The sequence below is a fragment of the Rhinopithecus roxellana genome, chromosome 1 (assembly GCF_007565055.1).
Source record: "Rhinopithecus roxellana isolate Shanxi Qingling chromosome 1, ASM756505v1, whole genome shotgun sequence".
Lineage (NCBI taxonomy): Eukaryota > Metazoa > Chordata > Mammalia > Primates > Cercopithecidae > Rhinopithecus > Rhinopithecus roxellana.
The window spans coordinates 126,400,108-126,421,888 of NC_044549.1; the positions used below are offsets into that span (position 1 = coordinate 126,400,108).

The following is a 21,781-nucleotide window of genomic DNA, read 5'->3' on the forward strand; positions in this document are numbered from 1 at the left end:
CCTCCTGCCTCAGCCTCCCAAAGTGCTGGGATTACAGGCATGAACCACTGCACCCAGCCCTCCCTAATTAATGTCTGACCCAATTCCCTCCACCCTGTTCTTTTTGGTAAATATATATATTTTTTAAATCAGTGAGTTCCTAAAGCAGTTTTATGCTTTGGTAAAGCTTGGTTGTTTCACCTGTTGTTTGAAACTCTGTTCTGGCTCTTGCCTCACATGTGGTCATGGGGCCTTGATGCCAGACAGCAGCCTTCCTTCTGTATCACAACAGCTCTTTCCACATCCGGAAGCAGAGCTCTGGCATTCTTCCCATTTCAAAACACTTGACTCCATATCAGATTGCCCATACAGTCCCTCTTCCCCACGTGAGCCCTGGCTACTCCTCATCTTGTCTGGAAAGAAATGACTGACAGGTGCTGAGCTCACCGGGAAATTTATTTTGAATTTCAAGCCCAATGTACTGCTCCTTGTCTTGTGATAATACTCATGTGTCCCTTCTTCCATGGACTATCCCATCCACTTCCTCACCTCAAGCCCAAGAAAACTTTCGGTATCCTTTCACGAGAGTTTGTAACACAGAAACTACTTTGCATGTGGCAACTAAGAAAGGGGCCATTCATTTCCAATACCCTTCTCAACCCCTTGCCCATACATATACGATATCACCATCTTCTCCCCAGACTGTTTTCCCCCAGGTCCTGGTCTCTGTCCCTTCCTACTGCCTACCATGCAGTATAGTTCTGTTAACCTTAAAAGACAGATTGCAAAATGGAACAGAAGAAATGAGACAGAAAGAGAAAAATGAAGTATATGACCAGGCAGATGGCTGGTCGATTACTAGAATATAAGCTCTCTTTTGTGTGTGTTCATAAAGACAGAAAACCTTCCTAAGAGCCTGACCACTGGTGGGCACTTGGAGAATGCTTGCCTGGATGGATTCGTACTTCTGTCCACTGCTCTTCCAATGGGAAGCGTGGTAGGACAAAGAGTAACCTGCCCAAGGGCCTGGCTCATGTGAGTTGACTGACAGCTCTTCTCACACTGATTCTGATGTCTCCCTCTTCACTGCACTTGTTTTCAGTTCATCTCCGCAATACCTACCCGATCCCTGAAGTTCCTGAAGGAGGCTGGGCATGGCACCACCAAAGAGGAGATCACCAAGGATGCTGAGGGGCTGGATGAGATTGACCATGCTGAGATGGAGCTGCGCCGAGGCCAGATCCTCTGGTTCCGGGGCCTGAACCGTATCCAGACTCAGGTACTCTGATACTGGTCTGTCCTTCCCTTGGGAGAAGAAGCTTCCCATTTTGGAAGGTGTTGGGAGGGCAGCAGTTCTTGTTGGCCAGCATCTCTTCCCTTCCAAAGGCTCACTACTGATGGGCAGCCCTAGATCCTCAGCTTCAGGACAGATGGGCAAAGGGATCTGTGTGGGGTCCTCTGAGAGGAGAGGAGTCAAATGACCTAGACCAGGGGAGGCCATTAGCATAGTCCTTTAGCTCTGGGTTGACCCTAAAGCCCACCCTGCTATCCTCTGTCAAATGGGCAAGCTTCAGCATAAGGTCTCTTATGCTGAAGGTCTCAGGTCTCTTATGTTCAGTTTTTCCCTCCCTTCAGAAGGAAGGAGTTAGACAATAACAATATGCCAACATACCCAGCATTCACTTAATCTAGCTTCCACACACTGCCATTATAGGAATAGATGCTATCTGGAAGGGTCTTTGTAAAAGAAACTCACCTTGTTATATCTCCCCCATTCAAAGTGTAAGGCCATGGTGGGGAATCTGATGGTTTCATGTGTAAAAATGACAATAGTCTATTGATGTCTGAGCATCTTTTGCAGGATTCAAACTTGCTTCCTGACAAGGAGGAAGCAATAATTTCTTCAAGCCTCTTCCCTTCTTGCAATTTCTGAAATGGGATAGAAGCCACCCCTGCTGCTCTTATATCCCCTGCCTATAGCCCCACAATAACTTTTTTTTTTTTTCCCCACTTTCCATGCATCAATTATAACTACTTTCCCCTGGGTGAATGGGCTGGTCTAGGCATTGATAATTCTGTCTTCCCCTGCTCTCACCCCACATAGCTTTATTGTTTTAATCCTGAGATTTTCCATCTGAAAAACACTATAAATTCCAAGATCTCAAGGGTGGTCTCCAGAGAACAGGCGTATTTCTCTCTGCTGATTGGCTGGAGATCTTCTAAATAAGTTAATAAGTTTCACTGTCTAAAACTGGCCTTGCAAATGTTTTAGAAAGTTCCTCAGTCAGCCAGGTGTGGCAGCTCACACCTGTAATCCCAGCACTTTGGGAGGCCAAGGTGAGTGGATCACCTGAGGTCAGGAGTTCGAGACCAGCCTGACCAACATGGAAAAACTGTGTCTCTACTAAAAATACAAAATTAGCTGGGCGTAGTGGCACATACCTGTAATCCCAGCTACTCAGGAGGCTGAGGCAAGAGAATTGCTTGAACCCGGGAGGCAGAGGTTGTAGTGACCCAAGATCGTGCCATTGTACTCCAGCCTGGCCAACAAGAGCTAAACTCTGTCTCAAAAAAACAAAAGGCCGGGTGCAGTGGCTCACACCTGCAATCCAGCACTTTGGGAGGCTGAGGCAGGTGAATCACCTGAGGTCGCGAGTTCAAGACCAGTTTGGCCAACATGGTGAAACCCTGTCTCTACTAAAAATACAAGCCAGGCATGGTGGCACATGCCTGTAGTACCAGCTACTTGGGAGACTGAGGCAGGAAAATCACTTGAACCCGGGAGGCGGAGGTTGTAGTGACCTGAGACCACGCCATTGCACTCCAGCCTGGGTGACAGAGTGAGACTAGTCTAAAAAAAAAAAAAAGAAAGAAAGTTCTCCAGTCAACCCCACCTCCTTAGTGTATACGAGAGATAGATGAAGTGAATATTCTAAACTACATACCTGGTAGGAACTTATCTCATATAGGCAAGACAACAGATAGAAAAGTGGAAAAGAGGCCGGGTGTGGTGGCTCACGCCTGTAATCCCAGCACTTTGGGAGGCTGAGGCAGGCAGATCATGAGGTCAGGAGTTCGAGACCAGCCTGGCCAACATAGTGAAACCTCGGCTCTCCTAAAAATACAAAAATTGGCCGGGTGCGGTGGCTCAAGCCTGTAATCCCAGCACTTTGGGAGGCCGAGACGGGCAGATCACGAGGTCAGGAGATCAAGACCATCCTGGCTAACACAGTGAAACCCTGTCTCTACTAAAAAAATACAAAAAACTAGCCAGGCGAGGTGGCGGGTGCCTGTAGTCCCAGCTACTTGGGAGGCTGAGGCAGGAGAAGGGCATAAACCCGGGAGGCGGAGCTTGCAGTGAGCTGAGATCCGGCCATTGCACTCCAGCCTGGGTGACAGAGCAAGACTCCATCTCAACAACAACAAAAAAAAATCAGCTGGGCATGGTGGTGGGCGCCTGTAATCCCAGCTATTCGGGAGGCTGAGGCAGGAGAATCACTTGAACCCAGGAGGCTGAGGTTGCAGTGAGCCAAGATTGTGCCATTACACACCAGCCTGGGCAACAAGGCAAGACTCTGTCTCAAAAAAAAAAAAAAGAAAAGAAAAGAAAAAGAAAAATGGATTGCAGACTCACTCTGCACCTGACTATACTTCCAGGCGGGTGCTTTTTCTGTCTGCCAGATAAACATTCCAGGGTGCTGTGGCTGCCTCACCTATCCAGGGCGACGCAGCTCCCTGGGGACACAGGTGCTTCCTGGGGAGCCCTGAGCACTTCTCCATGTTGCTGGCCTCACATCCAATTGGGCAGGCATTGGAGTCCGGGCACTGCCTGGAGCTCACCAGAAGGTGCTTTACAGTGGTCCTCGGTTTGTCTCTCAGAGGGCTTGGTCACCTCTGCCGTGAGGCTGGACTGCAGCTGTGGTGGCAAGTGACCAGATGTCACTGAGCAGCCTGACCATGGTCTAGGCGGTGCTTGAATGCATCCACTTGGCTTCCTTTGGTCATTGAGTTTCAAGAAGACAGACTCCAGGAGGCGACTTGGCCAGGATCAGGCAAAAACAATCATGCCGAAAAAGTGGCGGAAAAGCTAGAAGCTCTCTCAGTGAAGGAGGAGACCAAGGAGGATGCTGAGGAGAAGCAATAAATTATCCTATTTTATTTCCTTTTCCTCTCTTTCCTTTCCTTTAAAAAAAAAAAAAATTTACCCTGCCTCTCTTTTTTAGTTTGTTTTTGTTCTTTCATTTTTACAAGGGACATTATATAAAGAGCTGAATTTAAAAAAAAAAGAAAAGAAAAAGAAAAGTGGAAAAGGGCTAGGTAGGGAAACACTAGGGTTCCTTTTCCCTCTCTCGAGATCCTCCTCCCAGAAAGAAAAATTCCAGCGGGACCTGCACAAAGTGCCTCGTGGCATCCAGAGTCCCCATGCCCACTGCCTACCCCACCCCACTGTCCAGGCCGCTGAGTTCGAGTACCCATAGAACCTGGCGCCTTTGGCTCCCATCTCTAAAGCCCCCAGTGCTTTCCTGTGGGTCTGCTCTTTCCAAAATAACCTGTCTTTGCTTTTCTTTTCTCCAGGATCAAGCGCTGCTTCTACTACATGATTTCTTTTCTCCTAGCCATGATTCCCTCAGTCCAGTGCCTCCATGCTCCTTTCCAGTCTTCTGTCCTGGGAGGCTGAGATTTATGGGTCTTCCTTCCCCTCCACTACCAATTTCTATTTCCTTGACTATGCACCTCTCTATAAGGTCTTTTTGGTTTCACTGCCTACATAGCTTTAGGTATACTACCTTTCCCCATTGTTGGAGCATGAGGCAGTTGGGCCACAATGGCATTAAAGCCTAAAGTGAGGCTTGTTCAAGATGCCACCGTGACCAAATTCACACCATCCCAGGATGCACCTGACTCCGGAAGTTGATGAGGCTAATGATGCTAACGTGTACCTGGATCCCTGAGGTCCGCTCCCAACATCAGCCCTTCAACCTCAGCTGGGTTCTAACAAAACCCCCTGTCATCTGCACATTGATCTTTGTTGTCATTCTCATCATAGTGCTCTGGTATGGGAGGTGTTAGGAAACTTAGAGACTAGAATTGTGAGGGTTGGGACCTTGTAACTCCAACAAGCACCGAAGAAGGTATCTCTACAGTCCCTTCTTCTATGGAGCTGGAACCGCCACTCACGCCCCCCCCCAACCCCAAGTGTAAACCCTCTCCTCCTGCAGGTTCAAGCTCCTCAGTCCCAGGGAACTAAAACTGAATAATGTGAGGAAGCAGTGGTGTTTCAGCTCAAACTGTAATCTGGATCCAGAAACTAGCCCTAAACAGCTCATGGCTTCTCAGGAAGCTTTATAAAAGAACTATCTCACTCACATTCTGCCTGCTTTCTCATCTTCCCTCCTGGGAAAATGAAGTCCAGTTAATGGAATCAGCACCTTTCCTACATTCCTGGTAGATTAACCCTTGGCATTAAGCAGATAGATATTTCTAAGATTATTCTACCAGTTTCATGAAGGCTAAAGGAAATTCCTTTTGATTTCATCCTTGTTACTTAGGGGTCAGGGATAAGGATGGTAGAGTTGATTGAGGCCCTAGATCAGGACCATTGTCAGAAAATGAATGGCATGGCCGGGCGCGGTGGCTCACACCTGTAATTCCAGCACTTTGGGAGGCCGAGGAGGGTGGATCACAAGGTCAGGAGTTCGAGACCAGCCTGGCTGGCATGGTGAAACTCCATCTCTACTAAAAATTTAAAAATTAGCTGGGCGTGGTGGTGCACACCTGTAGTCCCAGCTACTCAGGAGGCTGAGGCGGGAGAATGGCTTGAACCCAGCAGGCGGAGGTTGCAGTGAGCCAAGATTGTGCCATTGCACTCCAGCCTGGGTGACAGAGCAAGACTCTGTCTGAAAAAAAAAAGAAAGCAAGAAAATGTAATTGCCTCTGTCTCTGAGGAACAGCGCACTGAAAACCAGAGACTACTTGTGTAAGTCTCGAACTGTAGCTATTTCAACAACCGCTAACCAAAACCTATTCCTCCCCCTCCCTCAGTCTAATTGCCGAGTTACTGTCAGCATTTCTGCCAGACATTTCAGAATCTCTAATGCATTAATGCACTTAGTAGCATTCTCTATAGTGGGCTTGGCCACTGGGTTCTTGAGCTCCATTCTCAGGGACCTTGCCTACTTCAGCACAGGGAAGGGATAACTCAGACAAGATACCCAGAGGAGGATGAGCCCCCAGCAACTCATGGCCCAGGGGCCTTTCCGTCATGGCCACTTGTATATTGGCTACTACATGGCCCCTGTTTTTTCTTTAAACACATGAGTTAGTTATTTTCCTGGAAAATCTGCAAAAATAGGTAGTCGATTGAATTGATTAAGAAGTTCCTGAGCCTTGAAATTCAGTAATACATAATTTGCCTTCAGAATCTTAAATTGTTTACCTTATTTTTAAGAGTACAGGTAAAAATGGGCCTGTAGGTGGAGGTTGCAGTGAGCCGAGATCACGGCACTGCACTCCAGCCTGGGCGACAGAGCGAGACTCCGTCTCAAAAAAAAAAAAAAAAAAAAAAAAAAAAAAAAAAAAAAAAAAAAAAAAAAAGAGTACAGGTAAAAACAATGAACAATCTGTCTAGCTGTTAGGAGTGATGGAGTAGGGAAAAGTCCCTTCAAATTTTAAATACTCTTGGCCCCCTCTACACCTCAAATGCCCACCATGGATTCAAAGGGAAGAGAAAACTAGATTCTGGCTGGCCGTTTGGGACTCCCTGGCAAATTATTCCCTAAATGAAGTATGATACGCAATTAACGTTTTTCCCCTTCTCCTCACCATCGCTTTGTGTGGGAGGGAAGCTCTCTCTAGCTGTCTTCTGTCCCCTTTTCCCATCTACTTCCATCCCCACTTCCCAAACCTTCCATGACCCTCCCTTCCTATTTCTTCACCTCTCCGACTGTGGAGCAAAGCTGTCTCACTCTCTGATTCTTTGCAGATCGACGTAATTAACACATTCCAGACGGGAGCCTCTTTTAAGGGAGTCCTAAGGCGACAGAACATGGGTCAACACCTTGATGTAAAACTTGTTCCTAGTTCATCCTATGTAGCAGTTGCACCAGTCAAATCTTCCCCCACCACTTCTGTTCCTGCTGTTTCATCTCCTACTATGGGCAGTGAGTGATAGTCTATTATGATGCATGATTTGCTAAAATGACCACAAGACAGCACGTGGCATCCACTTTAACCAACCATGGTTATCTTTTCTTTCGGTTTTTCCTTTTGATATTTTGATTTAAGGGAAGAAAAGACAAAAATCCTACTCTAAAACCAGCCTGTGTGCCCTTGTATTTTATTTTTGTAATGTAGAAAAGCTATTAAATCTTAACTGTTTTAAAGACAATAATTCTGTTTTCTGATTGTTCCCCTGCATTGCTCGTTTCTTCCTTTTCTTGAGTTTTGTTTTGTTTTGCCTTTTTTGTTTGTCTGTTTGTTTGTTGCTTTGCTGGGATATGCTGTTGTTTCTCTCCTCTCCTCCTGCTCCTTTGAGTCTGAACTCTATGTCCTATGCTTAGAAGTGAGATTAGGCCAAATGAAAACCCAGGAACTTTCTTTACATGGAGTCAAGGTTTGGGATCTTTTGAGGAAAGGTAGGAAGGGAGCTAATGTGCCCGTGGGTGTGTTTTGACTAGTGGACCTGTCATAATTGAGCCAATATTAAACTTGGTCAATAATAATAGTCCATTGGCTACCATTGTATTGCCGACTGGCAATTTTAGCATAAAAGTTGTAGCTGGCCAGGCACGGTAGCTCACGCCTGTAATCCCAGCACTTTGGGAGGCCAAAGCGGATCATGAGGTCAGAAAATCAAGACCATCCTGGTTAACACGGTGAAACCCCATCTCTACTAAAAATACAAAAGATTAGCCAGGTGTGGTGGCAGGTGCCTGTAGTCCCAACTACTCAGGAGGCTGAGACAGGAGAATCAACTTGAACTCAGGAGGCAGAGGTTGCAGTGAGCCGAGATTGTGCCACTGCACTCCAACCTGGGCAACAAGCAAGACTCTGTCTCAAAAAAAAAAAAAAAAAAATTGTAGCTATAGGTGAAGAAAAGAAGGTAGGTCACTTCAAAGTGTATATGGTTAAATATCCCCACTTTTTTACTTTTCAGGGACTCCGGTTTAAAAATCAGTTAATCTTGGCTGGGCGCAGTGGCTCATGCCTGTAATCCCAACACTTTGGGAGGCTGAGGTGGGCAGATCACCTGAGGTCAGGAGTTCAAGACCAACCTGGCCAACATGGCGAAACCCTGTCTCTACAAAAATGCAAAAATTAGCCAGGCAATATGGTGTGTGCCTGTAATCCCAGCTACTTGGGAGGCTGAGGCAGGAGAATCACTTGAACCCGGGAGGCGGAGGTTGCAGTGAACCAAGATCATACCATTGCACTCCAACCTGGGTGACAGAGTGAGGCTCCATCTCAAAAAAAAAAAAAAAAAGGCCAGGCACGGTGGTTCACGCCTGTAATCCCAGCACTCTGGGAGGCCAAAGTGGGTGGATCACATGAGGTCAGGAGTTCAAGACCAGCCTGGCCAATATGGTGAAACCCTGTCTCTACTAAAAAAAAATACAAATATTAGTCGGGCATGGTGGTATGCACCTGTAGTCCCAGCTACTCAGGAGGCTGAGGCAGGAGAATCGCTGGAACCCAGGAGGTGGAGGTTGCAGTGAGCCAAGATTGCACTACTGCACTCCAGCCTGGGTGACAGAGCAAGACTCTGTCTCAAGAAAAAAAAAAATCAATTAATTCACAGCAAGGTAGGAGAAATATATAAAATAGTCAAAATAACGTTTTTTCTTCATTTACTAAACTTTTAGGAGTTTCTGAAGAGGAGTCCCTTTTATTTTGCTTCTCCTTTTCTCTAGTTTGATTGTTTCACCAATAGCCGGCACTTTTTTCGTGCATAAAGTTTCAGGAACCCCTTTCTCAGCCCAACTTTCCATTGGAATGTTACCAACTCACAACCTAAGATCTGGTGTTCCCATTGGTAGATTCTTGGATTCTTGCTAATGCTTATGCCCTCCTATTCTTGGTCATTTTCCCTTCCCCAAATGGGACTCAGAGAGGAGAGAGAAGGTAGCCAGCTCTTTGCTGATAATGTGGGAAGGAGTTTATCTGTATTAAATATAATGTGGGTTTCAAATATCTGAGTGGTCAGTCTGTTCCTTCCTCCCCCATTCCCAACCTCACCCACTCCCACCTCTGGAAAGGGGCTGAAGAAAGAACAGTCGCCTTGTCTGTGGTTCACATGATCACGAACTGTGTGGGTTGACCAGACTTAAATTTGTTTTGTCTCTTTAGCCAAAGTGTTCTGATGGGGGTGGGACTTGATAGAGATACATACGATTTCTTTAGGTCAGAAAAACAGGCAAGAAAGAACTAACAAAGTCTTGCTCTACAAATATCCAGGAACCTCTCACACCCGTTCTTTCCTATTCCTCTCTTAATTCCTTTTTTCCTTCTAGTTCTGCCATCCCCTTCTAACTAGCTTCTGTTCTGTTTTAATCATCTCTTTCTGGTAGGAAGAGTTAGTGTCAGATATCCTGATGGTTTGATGGTGGAAGGAGACTAAGCAGAAGACTGAGCCTACTGGGATCTTGTAGAGGAGCTGGTAGAGGGTGTGCTCCAAACCCTCAAAGACCAGAAGATCAGAGGAGAGACAGGCCACACCTGCTCTTTCTCCAGCTGTCCTTTTTTAGTTGGAGCGCCTAGAAGTTATAGCCATACATTTGAAAACCCTCTTTCCCATTCCAGATCTCCAAATGAAACCAACTGTTTGTCCAACCTTCTTTAGATAGATCTCTAAGATTTCCCTGCATAGGGAGGCCCTAATCCTTTTCTCCTGGTTTCTGATAAGAGCAGAAAACTGCCCAGTGTGTTGGCTCACGCCTGTAATTCCAGCACTTTGGGAGGCCGAGGCGGGTGGATCACTTGAGGTCAGGAGTTCGAGACCAGTCTGGCCAACATGACATGGTGAAACCCCGTTTCTACTAAAAATACAAAAAATATAGCTGGGCATGGTGGCAGGCGCCTGTAATCCCAGCTACTCTGGAGGCTGAGGCAGGGGAATCGCTTGAACTCAGGAGGCAGAGGTTGCAGTGAGCTGAGATCATACCATTGCACTCCGGCTTGGGCAACAAGAGCAAAACTCCATGTCAAAAAAAACAAGAGCAGAAAACTACAGAATATTCTGGCGGAGGAAATGGAGTCTTCACCTGCCCACTCGTTGAGCTGCAGAGAGTAGCCCTCAGCACTCATACCCAGTCTCCTGAGTCACGAAAAGAGTTGCCCTTCAACCAGCCACTTCCACCTGTAGGCCAGGGCCCCAGAAGAGACATTTCCCCAAGGTTTTGAGAAATAATGACCAGGGAAGGAAGGGTTGGTGTGGAGAGTGCTCAAAGCTTTCCCTGCACCTGCTTCACTAGCCCTGTCTTGTCCCCATACACTGTTCATGCACCAGGCATCATGCTCCAGGAAAGGGAGATGCCAGCCCTGGGTGGATTGGTGGTGATATGGTGTGTGGTTGTTCATCAGCATGTGTTCTCTGAGGCCAGTACCAGAGTTGGGGCATCCTGGCGCAGCCCCATGCCCTCTCCTCCCTCCCCCTTCTCTCCACCCAGCAAGCCAGCTGGTCACCCCTAGCTCTCTGACCCCTCTTCACATGAGCTTCCTTACAGGTGGCTGGTTTCCCTTTAGATTCCAGAAGTCCTGCAGTCTAGCTGGATGACTGTTTCTTGCTCCCCAAAAGACGTTTCCCGTATTTTTTCCATCTACTCATCCCCAATTCACTTTTATCTCCCTCATTGTTTACCTGTAACAGTATTATTGGTCACCGCAACAGGTGAGAGGAAAAGCTAACAAACAGGGCTCCAGACCCTCACTCCAATCCCAATTGTTACAAATTTATTTTCTATAGTGGACTTCACATGTAATTTTTTCAATAAAGTATTCAATTGAATGGAAGCAGGAAGTTGAAACTCACTGATATTGAAGATGATGTACTGGTGGACAAAGGCACCTGCCCTCCTGTGATAGCCGGTAGAGATTTTGAGATCTTGAAAGCATATGGAAAATGTGAGCTATGTCATCACTCCTGACAGTGATGGCTTTGATGGGGTGGGATGGCTTTGGACCCATCTCTTGGCCAGTGTATCTGTGCCAGGGCCAAAGGAGAAGGCATTGGGTTTGGACTCACTTAATCCAAATTGCCTTGCTCTGAGATTTTATGTAGATCAATGAAAACTTGAGGCTTCCTGAAGACCAGATGGAGCCTCCATTCCATCTGATCTCACCTAGATCTGGAGCAAAGGCAACATGACAGGTAAAATTCTCCCATCAGATGCTCAAATAGGAATCAGATAATAAAAACGTGGTCCTCACTTTCTGTTCAGCACGGTGAGTGTGTGCCTATGCTCCCTGATTCTTCTTAGCTGAGGTATTGAGCTGATGCTATTGAGTGGCAAGGAGTCCTTTGCCTTCTGAGCTTTGAGCACCTTCAGTCTTGGGTGGGTCTGCAGGCTTTAGTAGGGTGGGGCAAGATAAAGAAAGACTTAGCCAGCAGAGACACATTCTCCTCCAGAGAAAACAGACCAACAGTATTGATAGTGAGCCGCCTTTGATTGGTATTTATGAAAGTTCTGTATGGTGGTAGGAAGCACTGAAACAGGTGATCCAAAGAGTTTATTTGGCTGACTCTTTGTATCCTCTGCTGTCTCCAAATTCTTGCCTATTCTCCTGGAATATACTTTTTGCTTATACAGCAGAGGAATGAAAGAGGTACCTTACTCCCACCTTCATCACTCCTACCCACCCCCAACCTCAACAATTTCCCCCACATTACTCCCATTTCTTTTCTGAGTGAAGATTTTTGGGACAAGACTAGGATCAGCCACCTTCCAACAACTAAAACTGTCCTATAACCATTTACCTTTCCCCTGGCCCCTCTCTCCAACTTCTTGGAGCTCCAACCCTCTCCCTCTACCCCAATTCTACCAACCCTGATTCTAAGCCACGCCTCAGAGAGACCTACAGTTTGGAAAAGCAGAGCTGCCAAAATTGCTGGTGCCTGTGGACAAGCAAAAGCTGTTCACAGGAATCAATTATTGTCAGTTTTTTCTTCATGACTCTGAACTGACCAAATCCCTTCCTTTTTGCACAGTAGGACAGAGACTATGACACTGGGCAATGCATCTCCTTTTGCCCAGTAAAACCGCACAAACTGCACATGGTTTCCTTTCCTTCATCCTCTTCATCCACCCCATCAGAAAGGCCACTTGTTTGTAGCACCGCCTCTTGAATTAGGTTTCTCTCACTGGTCCCTTTCATTCCCTTCTCCACGTAAGACTATGCTCCTCTTCACAATTTGGAAACAGCTGGAGAAAGTAGCATGATTGGACACAGTTGCTGTGTATCAGAGACATGAACGTGCATTTGAATCATGAGAGCCAGGTCTTTTCTCAGTAGGCAGGAGGAAAGCATCTTTTGATACCTGTATTTTATCCACTTCTAGGGAAGGGGCTGAAGGAGTGAAGTTCTGTGTTATTTGCTGGGAGGGGACACAGTGGTGGTCGTGGGATGTAAAAATATGCATGTTTCCTGGCTGAAAGGGCAAATTATTACTGGAGAGTTTTAAGTTCCTGCATGCTGCTGACACAAATGAAGATTGGTTTGTCTGCCTGGCTGCACAGTATTTGTGGTCACTCGTCACCCAACGTGTATTATGTGCAGATTGGTGTATGCTGGCTCTTTGAGGTCCTTATACAGATAACTAAACCTCAATGCATAATTTTTTCATTCCACATTCACAAAATGGCCTCAGCACAGAAATCCACATGTCTGAATCATCTTTTTGAGTTTGGCTATCAATTTGCATCTAGTTCCCATGCCTTTGCCCTCCATCTGAAAGAACTAATGAAACTTCTTGTTTTCTGTTTCATTTTAAAAGTAGATTGTTTGGGAATGCTAACGTTGCTTTGGGTTTTCTACTTTTTTAAATGCAGCTTTCAAAATGTCCTAGTTGTTTGCCATCACTCACCCCAGCCCACCCCACTGCTTGACAGTTGAGCCGTGTGATGTTTCTAGTGCCCTATGATCTCCTCTGATGTGTGTTTGGTTTTGGTTGCTGAGCAGTCATGTTCTATAGTTTGGGTTTTGTTTCTCTCCTAAAACCACCATCTCCTTGTTCTGCCAGCCAATTCTCACCTCCCTATTTTCTCATCCTCCTTTTCCTTCCCCTGGTATAGATCAAAGTGGTCAAAGCGTTCCATAGTTCCCTCCATGAAACCATTCAGAAACCCTACAACCAAAACTCCATCCACAACTTCATGACCCACCCTGAATTCGCCATAGATGAGGAGTTGCCGCGAACACCACTCCTGGATGAGGAAGAGGAGGAAAATCCTGACAAGGCTTCTAAGTTTGGGACTGGGGTGCTCCTGTTGGATGGTGAGGTCACTCCATACGCCAATACAAACAACAATGCGGTGGATTGCAACCAAGCGCAGCTCCCACAGTCGGACAGCTCTCTACAGAGCCTAGAGACATCGGTTTGAATTTTCTTTCTCTGACTCTCATCCCTGTTTTCCCTATTTCCATTTTCGCCTGTCCCATCTACGAGGTGATGATGGGACTTTTCATCGTCATGTCAACTGCTGTGTAAACAGCAGTGTGTGTGAACCCCCACCTGACCACGAAGAGCACAGACTTGCAAGGATTTCAACTTAAGTTTGACTTGGGGTTTGTAGTGGGGCCCAGTCAAACCCCAGGCAGGTCATGGTAGAATTTACTCCTTGATAGTCACTTGTCATTTTTAAAGAAATGATGACAATCCTCTTGGCATCACCCCACCCCACATTCTCCCCTGATGTTCATCTCCTGAATTCTGGATTTAATCCTATAAGTCCGTGCCATTTATAAGCTAAGTTGAGGGTTCAGAAGGAGACAAATATCCCCAAGTGAAATATGTTGAGGTAGAGATGGAATGTATAAAATCCGCCAGTATGGGCCGGGCACGGTGGCTCAAGCCTGTAATCCCAGCACTTTGGGAGGCCGAGACGGGTGGATCACGAGGTCAGGAGATCGAGACCATCCTGGCTAACACCATGAAACCCCGTCTCTACTAAAAAAAAAAAAAAAAAAAAAAACTAGCCGGGCGAGGTGGCGGGCGCCTGTAGTCCCAGCTACTCGGGAGGCTGAGGCAGGAGAATGGCGTAAACCCGGGAGGCGGAGCTTGCAGTGAGCTGAGATCCGGCCACTGCACTCTAGCCTAGGCGATAGAGCGAGACTCCATCTCAAAAAAAAAAAAAAAAAAAAAAATCCGCCAGTAGTGTGATTGTTTTTCAATTCTCCCACTTTGAAAACTTACACCTAAAGGCCTGTAGGCCTCTAACTCTTTCTGCCCTTCCAGTCAAACCTCTCCAAGATTCTTTTTTGTCTTTTGTCTTCCCTTCCTTTCCTTTTTTTTTTCTTTTTTAATGATGATTAAGAAAATGGAAAGGATATGGGTGAATTGCATAAACTTTGATCCTTCTCCCTTTTGGCCCAAAAGAACCCTTGATTTAGTTCTAGAATCCAACCAGTTTCTTTGTTAAAAGGGTCCCTTTGAAGCAATTAAGTGCTGGTAAGAATATTTCTCAGTTGTTGCCAGGTTACCTTCTGCTTTTAAACTGCCATCTTGTCAGGTATATGTGGTTCTTAAGTGCCAGGGAGATCAGCCTTGCCCATGGAGGTTGCATATGTGTGATATATAGTTTTCACCATACGCCTGAGCTTTGTCTTTTCCTAAAGTGGTGGCAAAAGAATGAACTGGGTACGACCCCGCCTCCTTACTGGGCTTGGATATTGAGGTCCAGCCGCTGCCAAATCGAGGACAAGACAGACCATCAAAGCAGACTTTTGTGGGTTCCTCTTTGGGGTGACCACTGCTTTCAAAGCCATCTGCCAAGGCTCTCCAGGGCAGGACCTGACAGGTGGGCAATGAGTGTTCAGAAGCCTTGGGAGAGGCCAAAGAGCCATTCTAGTATGATCTGAGAAAATCTTCCTGCAGGGGCCAGAAACCTTGAGCTTAGGTGCCTGGGGACCAGCTTTGACATTCTCTCCAGTTTCTAATTCTAGTTTTTGCACGTGTCACAACTTTTCCAGTATCTGAGAAGGTCCCAGCCTTTCTCAAATATTCTGATTTTGAAAATATATATCCAGCCGGGCGCGGTGGCTCAAGCCTGTAATCCCAGCACTTTGGGAGGCCGAGACGGGCGGATCACGAGGTCAGGAGATCGAGACCATCCTGGCTAACACGGTGAAACCCCGTCTCTACTAAAAAATACAAAAAACTAGCCGGGTGATGAGGCGGGCGCCTGTAGTCCCAGCTACTCGGGAGGCTGAGGCAGGAGAATGGCGTAAACCCGGGAGGCGGAGCTTGCAGTGAGCTGAGAACCGGCCACTGCACTCCAGCCTGGGCGGCAGAGCAAGACTCTGTCTCAGGAAAAAAAAAAAAAAGAAAAAGAAAAAATATATCCAAAGTGGGAGGCCCCTGTGACATTTTGCCGACTTAAAGGAGCAAAAGACCCCCCCAGCACACTCCCCCTTCCTCCAACCCCTCTTCAGCCACATGCTGCAGCTGCTGCCCAGTAAAGCCCTGTGCCTTTTTTTCCCTCAATACTGCCCAAAGCATCTGCTTCCCCTCTGCCTCTCAGGAGCTAGGGACTTTGCTAGGAGATTTTTTAAGTGTTCCTTACTGGGACAAGGTGGAGCCACATTTGCAGGAGCTCCATTTGTATCCCTGCTAGTGTTGACTTCTGTGCAGGGGCCAGTTCATGTTCCTGACTCTCACCTCCCATTAGATAAATTAAGCCCACCCACATCTTTCTAGAGTGATGAGAGTCAAGAAGAGGGGACATGTGAACAACCAGATTCCCATGTGAGAGGAAGATGACCTGATCCACCTAGCCTTTTCTTCCGGATCTGTCCTCCCTCACCGCTTTCACCTGAGCTGCCCACAGTAGGAAACATAGAGAAACAATACCCCCTGCATATCCCATGACTACATAATCCATCATCATAGGAAATAGGAAAGCAAATTTGATTCTGGTTTTGTAAAACGTACGTGCTTCAATAATTCTTCTTTGTGTCTTCAATACTCATAGGGAAAAAAAACAGCTCACCCAAGGTGTTAGGTGTTAACATATATATTCATCAACTACTTTAGAAGATTTAATTCTATCAAGTCTTGTATTACCTCAGATCATTTTAAATAGCAAGCCAATAATGAGGTTTGAAGGCTATTTTACCATTCCTGTTTGCAAAAGACTCTCGTGGTGCCTGACAGGTTACTCTTGAGGGCTTGTGTCTACTTTTTAAAAGTCAATGGTTTTTTTCTTGTGTTCTAGTTTCCATAATAGGAGAGAAAATATAGAAATATATGCAAAAATATATAGTTTTCTTTAGATCAGAAACTGATATTTTTGAGTCAGCCACATGTATTTTGTTTAAAGGATTTAAAATAAAGTGCTGTCATGTAGCTCTGTGGAAGGGAGCACATAACCAGCTGTTTGGCATGACAGGTGACTTAGTATATTTGTAATTGGTTTTAAAACCCATACACCATACTTTCTTTCTGCAAACAGCCATCTTTATACTTAGGGAAAAAAATTGTTGGGTTCTAGACTTTTTTAATATAAATTTTGTTGATAATGGAATTAAGTAAGTTTAAGTGTCTATGTGCATATGTTTTTTATATAAGTTTTTTCTATTCAGTTTCACTGATCCAACTGGCAGTGGGTAAATACGGCATAAGTTAATAACACTTTTCCCCAAAATGGTGCTTTGGATTTGAAAAGGGTCTGATGGGGAGAAGGAGAACGTATCATCCTAGCTTCCTCTCTTAATAAACCTAGAAAAACGGGTAGTAAACCATGGATAGTCAGGAAAACACCCAGCAAGGGACATAGCTGTTAGGAAATGAACCCCCCCCACCGCGCCCCCTCCCCATGCAGATGGATAGACAGACTCTTTCCTGACTTGTCATTAGGATTAGGGGCCTCCACTGGATTTGTGTTTCTTGAAGAATAGCTGGCAGAATGGTACCAAAGACATGAATATCTCCTGGTCTGTAGGGATACTCTGATTTGGGGTTTGCATTTTTCATAGTTTTCATTTCCGGTTCCCCCTGGGGTTTTCCATTAGTGAGTTTTTGTGCAAGGATCTTATTTATGATGGCTTCCCTCCCCTAGAAAGATTTTGTGCAATATATTAAATGGGGACAGAATTCTAAATGATAAAACAATGGCTGGTTCTAGCTCTGAGTGACAGCCTTAAAGCTAGGTCCTTCCCATAGTATCATCTGTCCTCTGGAATGACTCTCCTATCCCTAAAGGGGTTAAGAGAGAGTTCACCTAGAAATCCCTCTTGTGGGTTCTTTAGGGTTTGTGTTTCTTCTTCCCCTTGAGCTTCAGAGAGGAGAATTGGCAAGGTTAAATCTGAATGGTTACCTCACTGCTGAAAACCCAGAGGGACATGGCACACTCGCTTGTGCGGAAAAGCCTCTAAATGCATCCCTTCCTTTCTTTCCTGCTTCCTTGCCTTACGATTGAAGCAGCCTGTGGTACCATCACAATATGCAGAGACTTCCTCACCTTTCTTATCTAGGGACCACCCCCACTGCACTGGTGAGGGTGGGCACTTATAAATGCCTGCTATTGTTAAGCCATTCCAACCTCTTCCTCTGAATAGACCAGACGCCCTTTCACTTAGTTCAGTGCCAGTCCTTTAGCCTTCCCAACCCTGCTGTTAGGCCTGCTGTTCCCTTTGCTCTTTATTAGGAGAGACGGAAGGAGATGAGCTCCCATAACTGAATTGGCCTTTGGTTCATGTTTTCTCCCCATATGTATATATGCCATATGTGAATATGCCATATATATGTGCCAACAAATCTATCTATGTTGTTCTTTTCAAATTAGCACACAGATAGGAATTTTGAGTTTCTTCTTTTAGTAACTAGTATAACAAGCACCGGTATTTTTGTACAAAAAAGAAAAACAAAACAAGATTGACTATTGTGGTCTGCATGACATAAACAAACAAATTGTGATATCAAAGCAATGTGTACCCCAGTGTGTGTTGCCATAATTTGCAATTCAGCTTAACAGCGCACCCAATCTATATTTGCATTTTGATATGATTTAAGCTCTATGTACAAGGTTTTGCATGTATTTATATGGTTCTTAGGGAAAAAAAATGCTATAAACTGTCAAATCTAAAATTCAAATGTGTTGTTCCACTGAAACCAGAAGAAGAAGGGGAGTTTTAAAAGGGATAATTTTTTGGAACCAATAAAGCTTTTTGCTGATGAACAGAAACCAGTACTGCTGTGCACTGAGAATAAAAACTCAAGCCCACTTGTAACTGTGCTGTCCTCCATGTGTCTCCACTTTTGAGTAATGCTGCTGATTGTCTGTTGGAGTTGAGAAGGGAAATGCCACAACCACAAGGACAACCCCATTTAAACAGGCACAGAATTCAGCTTACCACCAGACTCTGACAATGCTTCCCTTACCTCTGGGCCCTTGCATTGGCTTCATTCCCTTGTAGTACAAGCTTTGCTCCACCCACCTTGGTTAGAATCCACAATTCAGGAGCTGGAGCTTTTGGAAGAATAAGAGGCAGTCTTGGCAGTCCTTGCTTTTTTTTTCTTTCCTTTTTTTTTTTTTTTGGTTTTGGTTTTGATTTGTTTTATATGAAATGTCTTTTAGAAGAAGTAGTTTCCCTTATATTAGCTGCCTTTCCCTCGGGTTTTCCACCCTCCCCCTCCCTTCCCTATAGTTTAAAAAATGTCTTCCATTAATTGAGTCTTGCTAGAGACTCATATTAAGCCCAGTTTCAGGTCAAAACAGCTTCCTGGCAGGTCATTTACATTCTGAGCTTTCATATCTGAGTCAACTCCTTCCTGCAGCTCTCATCCAGGTGCACAACGAAGTTCCCTAACCCTCTTTTAAAATATCACAGAGCGGAGCCAGGCACAGTGGTGCACACCTGTTGTCCCACCTACTGGGGAGGTGAAGGGGCTGAGGCGGGAAGATCGCTTGAGCCCAGGAGTTCAAGTCCAGCCTGGGCAACATAGCAAGATGCCATCTCCAAACACACACACACACACACACACACACACACACACACACACACACACATCGTAGGGAAGAAAGAACCTTGTCCACTCCCCAAATTCCTTTAGGAAAAGTGTCACACACATTGAAGAACATCCCAAACTCTCCTGGCTATTCTAATAGGCTGCTTCTGAAGGAGGAGCTAGCCCTGGTTGAAAAAGACTTATGGCCGCCGGGCGCGGTGGCTCAAGCCTGTAATCCCAGCACTTTGGGAGGCCGAGACGGGCGGATCACGAGGTCAGGAGATCGAGACCATCCTGGCTAACACGGTGAAACCCCGTCTCTACTAAAAATACAAAAAACTAGCCGGGCGTGGTGGCGGGCGCCTGTAGTCCCAGCTACTCGGGAGGCTGAGGCAGGAGAATGGCATAAACCCGGGAGGCGGAGCTTGCAGTGAGCTGAGATCCGGCCACTGCACTCCAGCCTGGGCGACAGAGCGAGACTCCGTCTGAAAAAAAAAAAAAAAAAGACTTATGGCCGGGTGCAGTGGCTCATGCCTATAATCCCAACAGTTTGGGAGGCCAAGGTGGGCAGATCACCTGAGGTCGGGAGTTCAAGACCAGCCTGACCAACATGGATAAACCCCATCTCTACTAAAAATACAAAAATTAGCCAGGCGTGGTTGTGCATGCCTGTAATCCCAGCTACTCGGAGGCTGAGGCAGGAGAATCACTTGAACCTGGGTGGCAGAGGTTGCAGTGAGCCAAGATCTCGCCATTGCGCTTCAGCCTAGGCAACAAAAGCGAAACTCCATTTCAAAAAAAAAAAAAAAAAAAAAAAAAAGTCCAGGCGCGGTGGCTCATGCCTATAATCCCAGCACTTCGGAAGGCTGAGGCAGGTGGATCACTTGAGGTCAGGAGTTTGAGACCAGCCTGACCAACATGGAAAAACCCTGTCTGTACTAAAAAAAATAGCACGTTTTAAAAATGTTTTTGGGCCAAGCACAATGGCTCACGCCTGTAATCCCAGCACTTTGGGAGGCTGAGAAGGGCAGATCACGAGGTCAGGAGATCGAGACCATCCTGGCTAACACGGTGAAACGCCCTCTCCACTAAAAAATACAAAAAATTAGCTGGGCATGCTGGCAGGCGCCTGTGGTCCCAGCTACTTTGGGAGGCTGAGGCAGGAGAATGGCATGAATCCAGGAGGCGGAGCTTGCAGTGAGCCAGCCGAGATTGCGCCACTGCACTCCAGCCTGGAGGACAGAGCAAGACTCCATCTCAAAAAACAAAACAAGCAAACAGACAAAAAAATACAAAAATTAGCCGGGATTGGTGGTGAATGCCTGTAATTCCAACTACTCAGGAGGCTGAAGCAGGAGAATCACTTGAACCTGGGAGGAGGAGGTTGCGGTGAACCGAAGTCACGCCATTGCACTCCAGCCTGGGCAACAAGAGTGAAACTCCATCTCAAGAAAAGGAAAACACTTACATGATCTGAGATTTTATCCCCACTTTTCTTTTCTGTCCTAGGTTGCTCTCCACAGGCATGAACACATTGCCTGCTTAGTTTCTTTAAAATAGGGGATGGAGAATAAGTAATAACAAACAAAAATGAAAATAGGCTGGGTGTAGTGACTCACATCTGTAATCCCAGCATTTTGGGAGGCTGAGGTGGGTGGATCACAAACTCAAGAGATTGAGACCATCCTGGCCAACATGGTGAAACCCTGTCTCTACTAAAAATATAAAAATTAGTTGGGCGTGGTGCCATGCACCTGTAGTCCCAGCTACTCGGGAGGCTGAGGCAGGAGAAGCGCTTGAACCTGGGAGGTGGAGGTTGCAGTGAGCCAAGATCGCGCCACCGCACTCCAACCTGGCAACAGCAAGACTCCATCTCAAAAAAACAAAGAAGAGAAAAGAATATCTGCTTTTTCCATTGTAGTTTCCCTCCTAAATACTCTTGCTGAAAAGGATGTAACACATATGAACCCCTATACAGTCTTTTCTAAAGCTTGGCCCTCTATTTCTTCTCTCACCTCCACTTTGTCTTTGTTGGACCGTAGATCTGTGACTCTCTGCCATGCCAAACAGAGGTTCTTAAGGATCCACACTTCACAACCGCAGGATGTGATAAGGAATGGTGAAGAATGAACCTCCTATGTATCATTCTGGCAGAGACCACTATATCCTAAGGCGTTGGCTCAAGAGAATGTAAAGGCCAGCTCAGCTCCTTGGACCTAGGTCACTGTATGGAAAAGAGCATACTCTGTTCTTCCTTTCTTTTCCCTTACCCCAGTTCTAGAAAAGAATAATAGCTTTGCCCTCCATCTTTTTTGCTGCCCAAGCTGGAGTACAATGGTGTGATCTCAGCTCACTGCAACCTCTGTCTCCCAGGTTCAAGTGGTTCTCCTGCCTCAGCCTCACGAGTAGCTGGGATTACAGGCATGCGCCACTACGCCTGGCTAATTTTTTGTATTTTTAGAAGAAACGGGGTTTCACCATGTTAGCCAGGCTGGTCTCGAGCTCCTGACCTCAGGTGATCCGCCCGCCTCAGCTCCGCAAAGTGCTGGGATTACAGGCGTGAGCCACAGCACCCAGCCTGCCCTCCATCTTTAGTAATGGTTTGTGAGTCTCCCCTTTCTCCACTACCATATCATCTCCCTG

The 21,781-nt window shown here is 46.1% G+C and overlaps 1 protein-coding gene and 1 non-coding gene across 10 annotated transcripts in view; both read left to right on the plus strand.

Annotated features, from left to right (window-relative positions):
* Positions 1-13,874, plus strand: part of ATP2B4 (ATPase plasma membrane Ca2+ transporting 4) — a 108,673-nt gene extending 94,799 nt beyond the window's left edge. For 6 of the 9 annotated variants that reach the window (XM_010352871.2, XM_030930582.1, XM_030930593.1 and 3 more), the window contains 2 exons: positions 1,082-1,258; positions 13,266-13,874. In XM_010352871.2, coding sequence (XP_010351173.1) covers positions 1,082-1,258; positions 13,266-13,574 — 486 coding nt within the window. In that variant the 3' untranslated portion in view covers positions 13,575-13,874. Of the gene's footprint in view, positions 1-1,081; positions 1,259-6,961; positions 7,140-13,265 lie in introns of all 9 variants that reach the window. The other 3 variants (XM_010352876.2, XM_030930624.1, XM_010352877.2) reach the window with 2 other exon arrangements.
* LOC115892212 lies at positions 3,604-3,728 on the plus strand. Its single transcript, XR_004052099.1, has one exon. It is a non-coding gene; the product is annotated as a small nucleolar RNA SNORA77 (small nucleolar RNA).
* Positions 13,875-21,781: the final 7,907 nt, after the last annotated feature.